The following is a 19,565-nucleotide window of genomic DNA, read 5'->3' as shown; positions in this document are numbered from 1 at the left end:
CGTGGGGTGTGTGGGAAACAGCAGCTTGATGTGTGCGTCTGTGGCGCTTGCATATTTCCCTTAGAGATAGTGGCTCTTTCTTCCTAACCGTTCTTTTACTGCACGTTGTGTCCTAGGAACTCAGAAAGAGCCATCTAAACGCTTGGAGGGCTTTTAAGACAATATTCTTAGCGACATGGTATGTGAGAAAGTTCATAGAATTCTTACTACTCACTTCCTCACAAAATTTAGCAATTAATATTATGATAATATGTAAATATTATCATATTTACAGCCATTTATATTCAATATGCATTGGCACGCTTTGTTACTAAATGCAGAGGCTGTTATAAATACTTGCTCAAGGATGTCAGTTCTATTAAATAACTAATTTCTGACCAAGAGCACAAGAAATATCTTAAGGCAAATAATGGAGATCTGATTTTTTTTTTACCATTACTGTTATCTTTTCCAGGTAGGACAATGAGTTGTATTGTTTTAATTTGCAAAACTTGTGAGAACCGTCAGCCAGAGGAGTATTGATGTGTTTCTATTTTCAATAACATAAGGAAATACCCACCTTAAAATCCTATTATATGGAATAAAGACATTTCTTAAGATTATTTACTTCTTATTTTTATAGATATACTAAAATTCACATTTGGGTTATATTTTGCTCAGCAAATAACAGTCTTAAAAATGAGATCATAATTCTTATTTTCCCCTTGGTTGGACTTTCTAAGTCTGTAATGGATCAATGCTTTCAAATTCAGAAGGAGACGTTTAGAATAAAAACATCCAGTCCTTTCTTTAACTTGCTCGCAGTAGAAAAATATGTACTTCAAATTATTTTATCAGTAATGGTACCAGGTTCTACTAAAAGATCTATGCTTTCTCATGTATTTGACCATTTATTCATCAGCAAACATCTGTGGTTAAATAAAATTTGAATAGAATTTTATCAAATTGAATAATGACATACACCAAAGCAGAAATTCTCTGGAAATGCCATTTCTGATTAAATAACCACTGAATGTTTAAGAAATGCCTGGAAATTTGGTAAATGTAAAAAATATTTTAATGCTTTATCCTAGGACTCAACTGCTACCAAAAGAACAGTGAGGTGAAACTTTACCGACCTAGAAGGGGCCCCTCCTCACCTGCTTATAAAACAGATCTACTTCTGCACATCACTTCACTGGTAAATTTAGGTTCATCTTGAAACAAATAGGGGAAATATATTGTGCCCCTAGAAACCCCAGACAGAGATGACACCATGAGGCAACGGGGATTTCAGAGAGAGTAGAAAGAGATCATTTGCTTTTTGTACTTTACAATTATTTACCTTGTAAAAATATCATAGCGAAGACCTGGAAAAGGGAAGTTGGTGGCCGAAGAGAAAAAATAGAAAGGTACATTCATGGTAAGCTTGAGGGACAGGACAGACCTGTGGAGTTCAAGTCAACTGCTCTCTGTGCATTTAGTTTATCTTTTACTGTGTTTTGCACAAGCCTTTAGCCAGAGCTAGTCTCTCATGCCTCAACTCAATCAACACAAATCTATTTTTCAAACATGTTTCATGTCCTATGATATTCCCAGCACTCCTTGCACTTCCATGCCCTCCATCCCTCCGAGTCTTATTCAGTTTCAAGGCTGTTTAATTGTTGCTTTCTCTATGAAGCTGACCCCATATCACCCAAACAGAATCTCTTCTTTATCTTCTTTTTGCTTTAATAGCACTTTACTCTAGCACTAAACTCGTACTCATCCCATTTTGTTTTGGCTGCTTGTTTGCATGGCAGTCTGCTAGGTGTAATATAAACTTCTTAAATGAAGAGAAGATTTGTTCTATCTCTTGTATGCAACACAGTGTTGTTGATCTAATAGTTGCTCAATATGGGGAAAATTTTATACAGCCCCCTCCCTGAAACCCAGACTAAAGGAGAGACGGGCCAAACTTTCTCCAAGAGTTACTTAAACACTCAAAAAGAAGAGATTCACATTGGCTAACATACCCATTTGTCAACTAATGTGTACATTAATTGTGTGTAGTTTTCTAGGGTATATATTTTAACCTTCTCTCCAACTACCCTCTCTTGCAGTCAAAACCTAACAAGCCAATTGCTTCTTGATTTACTAATCTTAGACAATTTTTTCATTGGTAAAAAAGCTACAAACATCTGAAGTCCTTTCCAGCTCTAAATTACAACTCTGTGGTCTCTTTCATAATTCTACCATGAAAATAACAGATTTTTATCACTAAGTACTAGTCCATCTCCCTTGGGCTTCTGAGAAGAGTGATACTATATTGTCTTAAACCCCACCTTTTGAAAACACAGAAAGTTACTTTTATTCGTTGGTTCAACCCTCATTAAATATGTACACTATATATATATATATATATATATATATATATATATATACCTCAAATTATAATATTTTAAGCAAACCTAAATCCTATTTTCAAATGCTATTTAATATTATTCTTTAACTCACAAGCTTTATCGGTCACATTCTACTTTGTGCTTATTTGTGTTTATACAATAAGTAGCTAAATAATTACTACTCATTATAGGAAGTAGGTGCAAGACAACTCCACAGGTGACTCATGTTATTGAACATGACCATTTGAATTAAAAACCATAGAAACTTATAGGTTCCTTTCACGGGCCCATGGTTTATATGGAGAACAAGCAAGACAAAAATCCTCTTCAGTGTGCTGGAGAGATTCCCTAGGCAGAAATTTGGGTTAAGAGTTATGGCCATATTGGGAAAGAAGAAGGCATTGTTTGGTTTCCTTATGCACAAGAGAAAAGCAAACAAACAGGTCTTAATGATCTCAGGGAATTGGAGGATGAGTAACCTCAATATTTTGGAAGCAAAAGGCTACTTTTCAAATGTCCCTTTCCCTCAGAAATATTATACCACAAAGACGTTTTTGAGTTTTCACTAAGTCTTGTAAGGACACAAACAATGAACCACTCTACTGCCAACACATGTTCTAATCAGTGCATCTGAAAAGTTCTCTTCAATTAAAAAGGAAATTTCCCATAGTAGCTGTTTATGCTTTCTCTCTGTAGAACTTTACTTTTTAGAGATTGACAATATTATGTGGATGCTCACTAAAGATTGGAACTTAGTAGATAACTAATTGTTAATTAATCAAAAGATACTTTTGAGTCCTACTATGGACAATTTCTCTGCTAGGTCCTTTGGTAAGGTTACAGAGAAGCATGAGGCCCCATCTCTTCTGATGTGGGTTTTAAAAATTAATTGAGGAGGCTATATGTGCATGAAATACTTGATAATATAAAGGAGCTACTACTCACTAGCTATTCCTTTTCAAATTAGTAATCATCAAAAAGAGATCAATGAAATACTTATGCTATAAGTAAATGATCTAAACCCATGATTTTTTTTAACTTTACTGAGGAACAATTGATAAATATATTTGTATATACTTAAAGTATACAATGCAATGATTTGATATTCATATACATTGTGGAATGATTACCAAGATCAAGATAATTAATACATCCATCACCTCACATAGTTAACTCTTTTGTGTATGTGTGTGTGTGTGTGTGTGGTGAGAATTCTTAAGATGTACTCTCAGCAACTTTCAAGTATACAGGACCATATTATTAACAATAGTCACCATGCTGTACTAGAGTCTCAGAAATTACTATTCTTATAAATGAAAATGTATGTACTTTGTATGTATGTACTTTGATCTACATTTCCCCATTTTCCCCTCCCCACAGCCCCTGGCAACCACCATTATATTCTCTATTTCTGTGAAATCAGCTATACTGAAAAGACTGTCTTTTCACCGTTGTGTGTTCCTGGTGGCCTTGTCAAATATTAGTTGACCATATATTCATTGGATTATTTTGGGGCTCTATTGTGTTGTGCTGGTCTCTGTGCCTATTTTTATGTCAGTACCATACTGTTTTGATTACTATAGCTTTGGTATATAGTTTGAAACCAGGCCATATGACACCTCCAGTTTTGTTTTTCTTTCTCAACATTGCTTTAGCTATTCTGGGTCTTTTGTGATTCCATATGAATTTTAGGATTGTTCTATTGCTGTGAGAAATGCCACTGGAATTTTGACAGGAATTGCACTTAATTTGTAGATCACTTTGGGTAGCATGGATATTTTTATAATATTAATTCTTCCAATCCAAGAGCATGGGATATCTTTGCATTTATTTATATCTTCTTCAATTACTTTTATCAATGTCTTATATTTTTCAGTGAACAGGTTTTTCATCTCCTTGGTTAAATTTATTTCTAAGTAATTCATTGTTTTTGATGCTATTGTAAGTGAGATAATTTTCTTAATTTCTCTTTCAGATAATTCGTTGTCAATATATAGAAACACAACTGATTTTGTATGTTGATTTTTTATCCTGCAACTTTACTGAATTCATGTATTAGTTCTAACAGTTTTTTTGGTGGAGTCTTTAGGGTTTTCTGTAAGTAAGGTTATATCACTTGCAAATAGAGATAATTTTACTTCTTCCTTTCTGATTTGGATGCATTTCTTTTATTTCTTTTTCTTGCCTAATTTTTGTGGCTAGGACTTACAGTACTACATTAAATAGAAGTGGCAAGAGTGGGCACCCTTGTCTTATTCCTAATCTTAGAGGAAAAGCTTTTAACTTTTGACCATAAAATATGATGTTAGCTGTGGGCTTGTCATATATGGCCTTTATTATTTTGAGGTACATTCCTTCTAAACATGATTTGTTGAGAGGTTTTATCATTGAAAGGGTGTTGAATTTTGTCAAATGCCTTTTCTGCATCTATTGAAATGATATGATTTTTATCCTTCATTCTGTTAATGTAGTGTATCACATTTATTGATTTGCACATGTTAAACTATCCTTGCATCACAGGGGTAAATCCCACTTAATCATGGTATAGAACACTTTTAATGTGCACTTGAATTCAGTTTACTAATATTTGGTTGAGGATTTTTGCATCTATGTTCATTAGAGACATTGGCCTGCAATTTTCTTTCCTTGGAGTGTCCTTTTTTGACGTTGGTATCAACTAAATGCTGGCCTTGTAAGATGTCTTTGGAAGTGTTTGTTCCTTTTCACTCTTTGGAAGTATTTGAGAAGGATTGGTTTCAAATATTTCGTAGAATTCACCAGTGGAACAATCTCATCTGGGCTTTTATTTGTTGGGAGAATTTTGATTACTGATGCAATCTCCTTGCTCCTTGGTCTGTTCATATTTTGTATTACTTCATGATTTTGTCTTGGTAAGTTGTATGTTTATAGGAATTTACCATTTTTTTAAGCTATTTAATTTGTTAATATAGAATTGTCCATAGTCTCTTATAACCCTTTGTATTTGTAATTTTATTAATTCGAGTCCTGTAGCTAAAAGTTTGTCACTTTTATTTATGTTTTCAAAAAAACAACTCTTACTTTTGTTGAATTTTTCTATTGTCTTTCTGGTATCTATTTCATTTATTTCTGCTCTAATCTTTATTATTTCTTTCCTTCTGGTAACTTTGGGCTTAATTTGTTCTTTTTATTTTTCCTTGAAATATAAGTTTAGATTGTTTTCTGTGGTCTTTCTTTTTTCTTAATGTAGGCATTTATTGCTATAATATTCCCTCTTGGAATTACTCTTGCTGCATTCCATAAGTTTTAGTATGTTGTGTTTCCATTTTCATCTGTCTCAAAACTTTTTTTATTTACCCTTTGCCCCCTCCCAGCTACACCCCATTCTCCAGTATGGGTATCCTTCCAGATCTTTTTTTTCACATCTATATGTATGCATATAGAAATACAGAATTTTACTTTGGGGTGTGTGTGTGTGTGTGTGTGTGTGTGTGTGTGCATGTGCGTGTTCATTCAGTACATAAAGGGTTTCATGCTATAGGGTGTTGTTCTTTACCTTTCTTTCTCCACTTAACAAACCCTCTTGAAGCCCTTTCCCTATAAGTAGCGGGGCCCTAAGTTCATTTGTATAGGCTGTGCCCTACACAAGGACACCAGACTAAAGCACTTAGTGGGGGCTGATGGGTAATCTGAGTTTTATTCATTAAGCCATGAACCTTGGCAGGGGCTGCATCCCTCCCAAGGGAAACAGTTTTCTAACTCAAATTGAAGTGGTGGATAAGTTATTGTGGCTCTGTCAGTGCATGTGAATCTACCTCATATTTGTAGCTACTGGGTAGTGATCTAAGGGATTATGGTACCATTACATTAAACAGTTTTCTGTTGATGGCCACATAGGATATTTCCAGTTCTTAGACCACTAGGAAAAAATTCTTTAATGAGTAGTATTGGGCATACTAATTTTTTGCATGTATGCAAGTAATTCTCTAGGCTAGGTATCTAAAATTAGATTGCCAGGTTGAAGGATACTCCTACTTTAATTTTAATAGATACTGCTAAACTGCCCTCCAAATAAGGCAGAAATTTACATTTCTGAAGATATGGTCAAGATATTTTTTTCTTTTTTGACAATCTGATAGGTGAAAAACAGTAATTCTCATTCTTTACTTAATTTGCATTGTTATGATTACCAGTGCAGTTTAAGGTTTTAAATCATTATAATTTTTCTGTGAATAGCCTTTTTGTATGCTTTGACCATTTTTACTAGGTTGCCTTTTTATAACTTCTTAATTCTTCATTATATATGATCCAAATATTTTTGCTCAGTTTGTCAGTTGTATTTTAACTTTTATCAGTCTTTTCATTTGTAGGTTATTATACATTGTCGTGTCTCATAGAATATTTTGATCTGTTTTATTTTGTTTTGTTTTTAAGATATTTATGATTAATACTCCTTTCCTCTTGCAAGAGAATTTTAAAATCAATTTATCGTATGTAAGCATTTGTGAGTAAAATATGTTTTTTTAAGTAGGGATAGATAAATAAAGTAAAATTGACAAAATAATGACAGCCTTTAAGCTGACAGGTACACAGGGTTTATTATATTATCTTTCTCTGTTTTTGTATATGTTTAAAGATATTCATATTAAACAAGACTTTTTGTCTGCTTCCTTTGGGATTTTTTCCTTATCTTTATTTTTGCTCTTTAAGAATCATCTTTCCAAGTTCCATTAAAAATCTCATGGGAGGGCTTCCCTGGTGGCACAGTGGTTGAGAGTCCGCCTGCCGATGCAGGGGACACGGGTTCGTGCCCCGGTCCGGGAGGATCCCACATGCCGCGGAGCAGCTAGGCCTGTGAGCCATGGCCGCTGAGCCTGCGCATCCGGAGCCCGTGCTCCGCAACGGGAGAGGCCACAACAGTGAGAGGCCCGCATACCGCAAAAAAAAAAAAAAAAAAAAAAAATCCCATGGGAGTTTTGGGTTAGACTACTATGGGTTTATAAATTAATTGAAGGACAACATTTCATTCATTCATTCATTCAATAAACCCTTATTATGTGGCAATATGCAACCACTGCTCTAGATTCTTGGGTTACATCAGTGAATAACAAGCAACGATTGCTACATTCTAGTGGGGAAAGAGACAATATACACAACAAATTAGCTGTGAAGCATATTAGAAAGAATTTTCCTATCCAGAACAATCATATAGCTCCTCATTTTTTCAGTATTCTTTTAGGTCTTTTGATGATATTTTTGGTTTTCTCCATAAAAGATCTTGATTATTTCTCATTCAGTTACTTCTAGATATTGTATAGTCTTTGTTGTTACTATGATTGTTTTTTCTATTCCGTTTTTTAAATGGTTACACAAGAATGTTCCTGTGTTTTTCTTTGTTGAGCCCAATCCTTTTGTTGTTGTTGTTCTAATAGATTATCAGATTATTCTCTGAGATTTTCAAGGCACAAATTCTCTTCGTTTGTAATATAATCGCTGTTTTGTTGTTGCTGCTATTGTTTTTGCTGTATCAGCCAGAACCTCAAGTACAATGTTGAATAGAATATGTGATAACAAGCATTCTTACTTTTTCTTAATATTGTAGGAGTGTTTCTAATGTTCCACCATTATCCTTAATATTTACTCTATTGTCTGATACTCCTAATCAAGTTAAGAATGTTGCCTTCCAAATACTTGCTACCTGAGAGAGTTTTTATTGTTGTTGTTCTATTTATCAAATCACTAACAAGTGGTCTGAGATAGGTTTTCAATGTTATAAGTGTCTTTTTGACATTTTTTGTTGTATTGTATGTTTTCTATTAATCTGTTACCGTAGGGAATTAATGGATTTCTTATTGTGGAATTACTCTGTGGGAGAATCTAATTTTTATTGTCCTAATTTTTGTCTGAAGCCATGAAATGGCTTTCTCTGAAATATATTTCCGTGTTCCTCAACCCCCACTATGCTTTGAATACATCTGTGGAACTTTTAAAAAACACACTAGCTTGGTCCTGTGCTACACCAACTGAATCTGAATTTGGTGGGTGGAGCCTTAGCATGTGGAAGTTTTCAAAGCTACACAAGAGTACTTATAATCAGCCACTATTGAGGACTTTTGCTCTCCTGTGTGTGGTCAGAGGTTCTCAAAGTGTGGCTCCCAGCAGCAGCAGCGACAGCAGCATTACCTGGGAACTTGCTAAAAATGTAATGCTCCATCTCCATCACAGACCTACTAAGTCAGCAGCTCTCTGTGTTTAACAAGGTCTTCAGATGATTTTGATGCTCACTAATATTTGAGAACCACTGGTAGAGTTTGTTGTTGACAGAAAGACAAAAAGAAGGAAAAGGAGGAGGGAAGGGAGAGAGGGAGGGAGGGAGGGAGAGAAGGAAGGAAGGAAGGAAAGGGAGAGAGAAAGAAAAAGAAAGGAGGGACAGAGGGAGAAAGGGAAGGAAGGGGGAAGAAAGGAACAAATCATTAATAGGATGATTTATCTTCTAAATGTATAGATTGATAACTATAAGAAGATACCACTCACGTGTGACTAAGTCTGTTTTTTAATCTACGTGTATTAAGCCCAGATCTCTCAATGCATGTGAATTTGTTTGGGAAATATAACCTTTGGGGTCACCTGTAGAGTTGAAGAAAGTGCCTTATAGGAGTAAAAGTGTTAGTGGCTACCTGTTTAACAGGAAGCAAAGCTGAATTGAATCAGGAGACTCAGATTTTCCAGTTCTGCCATTAGCTGTCTTAATTTGCCAAGGTTACTATCACATCAGAAAAAAATGAGAGGATTGGGCTAGATAAATAGTTCCAATACTTCTTCAGTGTGAGGACTCTTCATTAATGTCAAAAAAGCCACAAACACACATCACGTAATTAGTAGTTAGAAAATATTCAGTGGCAAAAAATTTACTCTGACTTTGCTCACTCATGGAAGATTTAGTACCAAACATTAACAATTTAAGTAAATTTGTAATCCTAAAAATATCACAAGAGCAGCCTTATGCATTTTTCACATTTAATTTTGCTACTAAAAAGAAAAAATGACAAGTCTTAGATTTACTTGGAATTATTATAAAACTGAATAAGATACTGAGAAAAAAATTTTACATTCTTTGAAGTTGTATAATGAAACTTTAGAGGCAGTTGATGTTCATTCATTCAAGGAAACAACCTTGTGAAAGACCTCTGCATTGGAATTTGAAACCAAGGAGTTTCCTCTGATATACCCAGGCAAGGGAGAGGCGTGTTAAGCAGAAGAAGCATTATTACATGAGTCAAAAATAGAGTTGCCAGATAAAATACAGGATTCCCAGTTACATTTGAATTTCAAATAAACAACAAAACATCTTTAGTATAAGTATATCCCATGCAATATTATCCCATGGAATATTTGGGACACATACTAAAAAATATATTTTGCATTTATCTGAAATTCAAATATAATTTTGTTTGCTAAATCTTGTAATCCTAGCTGCAAATGAGAGAGAACATGGCATATTTGAGAACCCAAAAGTTCTGTACTTCTAGTATAGTATTTCCTAAAATATAGTGTGGTTTATGTGAGATTACATCAGATAGTATAAGGATTTTTTATTTTGATAATTTTGGCATTTGATACACATTAGAAAAATATAAGATTTTCACTTATATTTTATACAGCACTTATATATTAAAAATTCATTGTTTCAATTGAGATATAATTGACATATAGCATATTAGTTTCAGGTGTGCACAGTAATGATTCGCTATTTGTATATATTGCAAAATGATCGCCACATTGACTCCAGTTAACATTCAGCACTACAGATAGTTACGGTTTTTTGTGATGAGAACTTTTAAGATCTATTCTCTTAGCAACTTTCAAATACACAATACAGTATTATTAACTATAGTCACCACGTTTTACATTACATCCCATGACTTATTTATTTTATAACTGAAAGTTTGTACCTTTTGACCCCCTTCACACATTTTTCCCACCACCCTCCAACCAGCCTGACTCTGGCAAGCACCAATCTGTCCTCTGTATCTGTGAGTTCAACTTTTTTTTGTTGTTTTTTAGATTCCACATTTAAGTGAGATCATATAGGATTTTTCTTTCTCTCTATGATTTAGTTCACTTAGCGTCATACCATCAGGGTCCATTCATGTTGTCACAAATGGCAAGATTTCATTCTTTTTTATGCCTGAATAATATTCTGTTGTTCATTTTCTTTATTTTCTTTATTCATTCATCCATTATTGGATGCTTACCTTGCTTCCATGTCTTGGTTATTGTAAATAATGCTGCAGTGAATATGGGGATACATTTATCTTTTTCAGCTAGTGTTTTCGTTTTCTTCAGATAAATACCTAGAACTGGGATGGCTGGATCATATGGTAGTTCAATTCCTTTATGTTTTGAGGAACCTACATACTCTTTTCCACAGTGGCTGCAACCAATTGACATTCCCACCAACAGTGCACAAGGGTTTCCTTTTCTCCACATCCTCACCAACACTTGTTATTTCTTGTCTTTTTTGTAATAGCCATTCTGACAGGTGTGAAGAGGTATCTGATTGCTGTTTTGCTTTTCATTTCTCTGATAATTAGTGATATAGAGCATCTTTTCATATACCTGTTGGCCATCTGTACATCTTATTTGGAAAAATGTCTATAATCAGATCCTAAAAATGTATTTTTGGCTGTAAAAATTGTCTAATTAAAGAAAAACATTAAGAAATATATAGTTGTCCTCAGAATGATTGAATTTGAGGAACACTGGGCAGGATCAAGGAGAATGATGAGAGGTAAAACTAGAAAAGTAGACAGAAGCCAGGTCAATACAGGACTCTTTTTCTAAATGAAGTCATGTATTTTTATGGAAAAGGAATAAATTTTTACTTATGCCTTTCTTTATTATCCACACCTAAGGAAAGACCATCACATTCCTGAAAATAGCTTATGGAATTTTAATGTTAAATAGATGTTTTTCATATGTTTTCAAACCAGAAAAAGTCCTGTCTCCTTTAATACATGAGCCCAAGCAAAGAACTACTGAGAAATGCTAAAGGAAGGAAGGAAGGAAGGGAAGAAGGGAGGGAGGGAGGGAGGGAGGGAGGGAGAGAGGAAAAAAGAAATGAAAAGAAAAAAAAAACTGCAGGGATTTGCAGATATCATGTAGGCATGATGACACAGGAGAAATAACCAACCCAGAAAGGCTGACTTTGTGTCTATAAATGTATTAAGTCTGCATCCAAGGTAGATTGACATCCAAGGTCACTTAATATATTAGTACTTAGAGTGAAGACTGGTTTCAGAATGCTTACCAAATTACTTAGGTAGAAATTATATCCCAGCCAAAAATGGGACTTTAAAGCCAGTGGAGGAAGTCATCCTCAGGTTCCACTGGACAGAAAGGAACTGCTGCCCACATAGCTCTCTCCCGGTTCACACCTGCCACTTCTAGGCGCTCCTTAGGACCAGTTGCATAAATGTCCTTCTAAATCGTTCAGGAGACTTAGGCAATTTACAAAGTCCCAGCTAAGAAATGCTCCATTTGAAGCCTCACTGGAGTTTAAAAACTGAACAAAGGAGAGACCAATTTTCTTCACCATGCCTTTTAAATGAAAGGAGATAAATAGGGAGTGAACATAAACACTTAATGTAAAGCCACCATTTACCTATCAGTTAAAAGATTCCTTGTAGTAACTTTAAGTGAGGATAATATTTATCTCTCTCCACCATCTAATATTAAAAAGATATTGCATATGTTATTATTCATTAAAGATAATATACAAAGATTTTTGTGTTTGAACAGACTATATCTGGCAAGTGGAAGATAGTAGCTGGGTTTTTTTTTTATTACCTTTATTACCAGTCTACATCAATTTCATCTTAAAATGCACCCAAATATAAATTAAGGCTGACTTATTTAACTTGCCTAGAAATTCTGACATAAAATAATTACATTATTTTTAGCTTCTGTGGGTCAACTCAGATGAAAATCTTCACTGCTTCTAAAGAAGCACAGATTTAATAACTTTCTGGTTCTTTAAGCAGGATATTATGTTAAGAAAGGAAAGTCTAGAATGAGGAATTTATTGTCAAATGAAATTTATAACACTGATATGAGATTTCATACTAGTCCAGCTGGCTGTAGATCAAATAATTTCAGAATGAAATTGAGCCAAGCTTTTTGCTAAAAGGTCCCTTTCTTTTACGGGTGAGCAAGGAGCATTAGTAGCCCAGAATAGCAGTAAGATGTGTATGGAATCAAAGGCAGTGTACGGACCAGAACCTTGGATTAGGAATCAGGAAGTCTTAGTTCTATTCCTGGCCTAGGCTTTAATTTATTATGCCTGTCTATGTGATGCCACAACTCATTGACAAGCAGAACATTCAGGCAGTGCTGTATTTGCTGAGCCAAATATCTACTATTTGGAAGCATCCGGGTATTTCACCGAATTTTTTGGTTTTCTTCCAAATGCTTGGCATAAGAAAAACAGAGCCTGTGCGTCTCTGAGGGAGGCACCCTTTTCTCTGGACCTCATGTTTGCCCCGTCTGTGAAATGTCCAGTAACGTACAGTTCCTCCCCACTCCCCGTGTGTGCTCTGTTCTATGTTGTTCAATAAAGAGCATTTGGAGAAAGAGGAGGGTCAGAATTATATTCTTCAGATGGAAGGAAAGAAGGAGCATAGAGGCTCGGGTTCAAAGGATTTCAGTTTATGTCCCTGTAGAGAATAGCCCCCTAAAAACTCTGTTTATCTCCCCCAGATACCATGTGATCAAAGTGACTTCACTGCCCAGGACTAAGTAGCTCTTGGAAGTAAAGAAGGAGATCTTTCAGATTGCCCAATGAACACCATGTGGCTTGGCCATTTTAGGTTTTGACAACAAATCAAACTGAAAAGAAGTTTCTAGCGTAATTTTCCTAAGTATCCACTGACTTGTGTTTGAAAAAGATACAACTGGAGATTTCTTCCACAGTAGCTACATATATTATCTATGCCTTGACATCAGCTGGTTATAGTCTCAAGACAACAGGATGTTTCTGTTCTTAGCAAGACACAGACACATACTGGGAAAAAGAGACATATATCATATCATTGACTCAAGGTCAGCTCACAGCCAACAAAATACTTTTCCTCATTAAAAGAACAGATTGTGGCTATCCCATTAAGAATAGCCTGTTCATATTCTAAACAGGCACTTAATTCTTAGGCCGCATTAAAGAGGGTGTACAGAACATGGGGAGATACTTGTCTTCTCTGTCTTCATGGTCAGAGAACATGTAGAGTAATATATTTAATCCTGGAACCAACCATTAATTGGGTCATTGACAATTATATCCAAAGAAGAGTAAACAGAACTAATAAGGATTTGAAAACATGTCATATAAGAAGTAAAGGAACTGAGGATGATTTACCTAGAAAAGGAAGAAAATGGGCACAACATAGTTTTTCAAATATTTGAAAGGCTGTTTCATGGAATAGGCACTACTTATGCTGTCTGGTTCTGGGGGGAGAAACTGGGAAGTTAGAGGAAGGCAAAATTTGTCTCCATAACATTTCTAAAAATTATAACTGTACAAATATGAAATTGGTTGCTTCCTATGAAATGATGTATAGCACGTAGTGGATGGTCAATAAACATATCTTGAACGATTGTTAAATAAAAGTGTAAAGAATTGGACCAGATGCTTCAAAGGTGTCTTGCAATAAATTGTGGTCATTGGTGTTCTTCCAAAACATAGTTTCTGTATGCTGGAAAGAATGGAAACCAGGGTGTATTGGTCGTGTGGCATTGCTGGACATAAAATATGGTGAGGTTCCAAAAATGTTTGGTTGTCAATATGTGGTGAGAACTCTAAAAGTTTTAAAAAGCACAGTAAATCACTCATTTGCTTACATCCTGCCCATAGCCCCGTAGCACACAAAGAATAAAATTGACCTCTTTATAGTGCCCTTCATGACAGAATATAATTTGACTCCTCTTTATATTCAACCTCATTTTGTCCTAGCACCCACTCACTCCCTCACTCACTTTCCCTCTCCTGGCTTCTCTAACCTTTTTTCAAATCCTCTTATTCACCAAACTCATTCTTACCTCAGTGTCCTCGTATCACTCTTCACCCTGCGTGGGACACTGCTTTCCCAGTTCTACTACTCCTCACTCCCTCCCTCCCTTCCTTCTTTCCTCCCTTCCCTTTCTCTTTCTCTCTCTCTCTCTCTCTCCTTTTCTCTCTCTCCATCTCTATCTCCATCTTTCTCTCCTCTACCTCATTTTTTTCACCCCATCATGGTTTACTCCCACTTCTTCTCTGACCACCCTCTACAAGGTGGGACACTCCACCTGCAGTTACTGTTTACCTCATTACCCTATTTATTTTCTTCTTACACTTGTTCCTATTGGAAACGATCTTATTTATGAATTTGTTAACTTTAATTATCTGTCTTCTCATGTTGACTATAATATTCAGGACAGCAGAGATTTTCTGTCCCTTGTTCATTGATGAACATTTTGTCCCTTTCATAGTGCTTGGCCCAGAATAGCTGTGACTGCAGGAAAGAAGGAAAGAAAGATGGGAAGGGAGAGAATTTCACATCTTGGCTTTGATTTAAGGGGGTTAAGTTAAGTTACTGAAATACCTAGAACTAAGGCAGCTTCGCTTATTAAGAAGTTCCTCTTCCTGGCCTATAGTGACAGCATGAAATGGAAGCTCCACTGTAGGGTTCAACCTCGCCAGAATCTGCAAATGCACAACTCTGTTTTCAGGCATGAGCTGTTCGCTGGAGTTTAGCCACGGACATATGAAAGGTTAGAACTTTGCGAAATATTCATACTTGGGCTTTAACAACAAGGATAAAAAATTTATCCAAAGCATCTGATTTGTAGCCAACTCAATTTTGTGACGTTTAACTAATGTGTAACATACTATATGAGTCTGTGTACTTGACACTTCGGGCTGAACGTTGTAATAGATGGTGAATAAGGAAGCATCCATGAAGAAAAGGGAAAATCAATAGGCTTATTTCTCTAAAGAAATATCTTAGACCAAGGCTGTTTTGTTTTATCCTTTTGGCAGATAATTTAAAATAATTTGATGCTCAGCCAATGGATTTCAAAAAGTTTTTAAAGCACAAACTCAGCATCTAGTTAATTCAAAAACAAATTATTTCTGAGGCTACTACTGATAGGTCTAGGATAGCTGCAGGGTATACTGTTTTTTCCAACATTAACTTAGTAGCTGGAAAAATATCAAGATATATTTTCTAAGGCTTTGGGAAGTGTTATTTCACTTGCTCCTGTTGATTTCACTGTTATTATTATTCCTGAAAATGTATTGCGTATGCAGTGTAGAACTTGACTCTGTGTCTGCCATGTAGAAAAACTTCATCTTTGTGCTTAAGGATGTTATTATTGGGGAATGAAAGACAATCACACAAAAACATACGTGGATATGTGTAGAGATGCAAAGAACATTATCACAACTTTGGTTTAAAAGAGAAGGAAATTATATAAGCAAACACATTGGGGGAGTAATTAAGGGGACTTTGAGTCTTCTATTCAGGCAGACTCTTCCATTTACTGGATTATTTAGAAGAGAATCAAACGGAGTAATCTCTAATATGTCTGGGACTCTATTTTAAGGTATAAGCAGGGTTTTACTATAAATAACATTCTTTTAAATATAACAAAGTTCTGTAGCCTTGAGGAATATGATGTATAGTAAGGTTCAGGTCTGTTTGCAAATATCCTGGTCCTTCTTAGGCACGATAAAACTTTATCATGACAAAAGTTCTGTAATTCTCTGTCAGAGCCGCATTAAATGTTTTAGACAGCAGGGACGATGGAAGGAAATTGAAGAAATAATCATAGCATAGTACCCTAAAGGAATTAACATAACTCAAAAATATTCTTAATTTATTCTCAAAATTAATGACTTTGTGGAAACAGGACTAGGTCTTTCAATTCGACATTAATCTTTAAACCAAGCACAAGTTCAGCTTACACAAATAACTTGTCCATGTTAGCTGAATTAATGATTTTTTGACCAACTTAATCTAATTAACCAATTATTTGACATGTGAAAGATAATTATTATTATTAACAGTCTGCTATTAATATTAACAAATAGTTATTATTAATATTAGCTAATCTAATTTCATCTATAGCATTAGATGAATCCATGAAATTACCCGAGTCCTTGTTCTTTGGGTCCCCCCTAATGGTGACTAGGGAATTTAGGGTGATTAAAAGTAAAAGGCCCAAAACAAAAGATCTGATTCAGACAGTCACCTCATTCATACCACTACTAATCCCATCACCTCAGCAAAGCCTCCAAATTACTCCCTTGTGCCTGCACCCCTCAGGCTTCCATCATGGTATAGTTTCCCTTTGAGATCACCACTGATGGTCCTTTTAAAGCTGATTTCACCCAGGTAAATATCTCAGACAGATGAGAGGATGGCAAGGGCAACATGAGTCACAAATGATGACTTGCCTCAAAAGGGCTGGTCCCGAGTCTGTGACATCCCTCAATAGATTATGCTTCTAAGGAAACTTACAGCGCTTTCCATGTTTTGTTTTGTTTTGTTCTTTTACCCAGTACTCTGCCCAACCCTGATATCTTGCACATTACAGAAAGTCTGAAAGTTTTCTAATACTAACTGACTTGATGTGAACACCCAAGAATAGTGAACAGTCATGCCCAAATAACTCTATATGGTCAGTAAGAAGCTTTAGTTACTTTTAAAAACAAAACTATATCCATAAATATGTCTATATTATAGAGAGCTCAGAATAAGTAACCATTATTCATACGATTGTGGAGGCTTTTTTCAGAAGTGTGTGAAAGAAAAGAAGCTTGAAAATAAATACTGGCAATGACATAGCTTGAAGCAGCAGTAAGTAAATGGCCCCATGCAAAAAAACAAAACTAAACTAAACAATCCTGCCTTGTTTGATTCTTTTCCTATGTTTTACTATACTCAGAAATATTCATCCAAAAATATTATCTTGTATGCATCCTTAAATATCTAACCTGCAAACAATTATTAGTATGTTATAATTGATTTGTACTGTGACAAAAGAAGAGTAAACATACAGCTTTTCTCAAGAATAATTAATCGGAAATTTTAAGTATCAGTACTGATATGATGTTATACTTCCTTTTCATTGTGCCTTGCTCTAGAAAATATATATTTAATATGCATGTAAAATGCTTTCTTGGCAGGTGGTCAGTATCTTTCCAATGAAGAGCACATTGATGGTACAGAATAGAACTTCCCTTCCCCCCTGAAGTAGAAGACTACCTATTATTCAGTGTCCTTTTTGTCACATTGAAGAACAGAGAACTTTTTATTTTTTCCAAGAAATGGCCTTTCAGATTCAGTAACAACATGTTCTGTTCCTCAGGAAATAAGAGAAGATCGAGATAGGGTGCGGCTAGACTCGATGTTGTTGCTGATCATGAAACTGGACCAGCTTGATCAGGACATTGAGAACGCTCTCAGCACCAGCTCCTCTCCGTCCAGCACACCAACCAACCTTCGGCGGCAAGTCCCTGTGAGCTTCCCACTTCCCACTTCTTTGCATATGAACGTGATGTCTCTACTTTGTATAGTCCCTCTTGCAAATGAAACATGTTGGATGGCCCCACTACCCACATGGGACCCTGATAGTGTTCCATAAATGTCACTCAAATCATTCTAGGCTTCATGCAGAGTCCATAAGAGAAGTGTGTGATTCAAAAGAAAATGGTTATTACTAGACAGGAAAGAGGGTCATTTTGGGAAATTATTTTGCTTCCTACTGATCAGATTCTCTTCATTGTCATTGTTTCCCTAATTGTTGGTCTTCCTTGATATGCTATAAATGCCATTAGCAGTGCTCTGTTGATCTTGTTTAGTGTCTTATTTCCAGTGTCCCACAAATTTACATTGCATATAGAAGATGGTTAATAAATATTTGCTGGACAGATAGATGAATGGTTGGATGGATGAATGGTTCGTTGGATGAATGTGTGGGTCGATGAATGGATGTATAGATGGGTGGGTGAGTAAGTGGATGGATGGATGGAGGGATGGATGGATGGATGCTGGTTGAACTAACCAAGCATATTACAAAAAAGAATTTAGATGAAATCAGCTTGAGAACACTCTAAAATTCACTTAGTGAAGCACAATGAATAGGACAGAGGTGAAAATTTTATTCTACTGTGCATTAGTTTCAAATAAGATAGACACTCCTATCAGATTCTAACACAACATAAAATTTAGAAGACATAGATTCCAAAATGTCTATACACTTTACATATTTAATATTAGCTTCAATTAAATGGCTTAGTTTTTGCAGATCTAGCAAATGTGATGGTAGAATTTACTTATAATTAAGCCATGTATTCCTTTTCAATTAATCTATCACTTTTGATATTCAGTAATCAACACGTTAATTCAAGAAATTTTGTAATTACCTAAGATCAAAGGGGTGGAAAATGTTATATATATATATATATATATATAAGCACCTTTCAAAATAGAACTATTCTGTATCAAATTCTTTAATTTGTATAGTTCTACTATTGACTCTGAAGTTATTCAAAACTCATTCTGACTGTGGTGCAGAATATTTAAAGTCAATAAACAAGTTAAAATAATAGCTAACCTAAGTATAAACGAAGTATTAATACTATTCTAGATGCGTTATGTATGTTAACACAATCATTCCTTACAACATTGTTCAGATGAGTAAAAAGAATAGAGACAGTAATTGTATGTGCCAGAGCTGGCACAGAAGCCCAGCCAGTCTTGATCCAGAGCCATGTCACTCAACCACTATCCCATACTGCCTTTCCTAGCTGGATATAATGGAAATCTGATAGCTTGAGCAAAAAACATTTTTGATTAAAAAATGAATAGATATGAAATTAAATGCTTTGACCTAGAAAGCTGGTAGGAATGACATTTTTCTTTTAATAATTTTTCTTCATCCTTCAGGATTCATCTCAAATGTTTTCTTTACAGTGAAGTCTTCCCTAAATCTCCTTCTGTCTTCCCAGACAGAATCGCTTACTCCTTCCCTGGTGCCGCCATAGCGTCTTGCATATACTTTAGTAGGACAGGCACCCAGATGGAGGAAACGCATTGAAAGTGATCTCCTGAGGCCAAAAAGAAGGGATGTTTTCTCGTTTACATATGAAGGGTGTAGAAGCTTCAAACTCATTTTCATCAACACTTT

General features: G+C 35.3%; 1 protein-coding gene across 2 annotated transcripts in view; it reads left to right on the top strand.

Moving 5' to 3' along the window:
* Nucleotides 1-19,565, top strand: part of DLC1 (DLC1 Rho GTPase activating protein) — a 387,690-nt gene that overhangs the window by 81,508 nt on the left and 286,617 nt on the right. For both annotated transcript variants that reach the window (XM_065899878.1, XM_065899883.1), the window contains one exon: nucleotides 17,745-17,894. In XM_065899878.1, the coding sequence (XP_065755950.1) occupies nucleotides 17,745-17,894 (150 nt within the window). The remainder of the gene's footprint in view (nucleotides 1-17,744; nucleotides 17,895-19,565) is intronic.

The sequence above is a fragment of the Phocoena phocoena genome, chromosome 21, assembly GCF_963924675.1.
Source record: "Phocoena phocoena chromosome 21, mPhoPho1.1, whole genome shotgun sequence".
Taxonomy (NCBI): domain Eukaryota; kingdom Metazoa; phylum Chordata; class Mammalia; order Artiodactyla; family Phocoenidae; genus Phocoena; species Phocoena phocoena.
The sequence above is the reverse complement of the archived record's forward strand: the minus strand, read 5'-3'. Positions and strand labels throughout refer to the sequence as shown.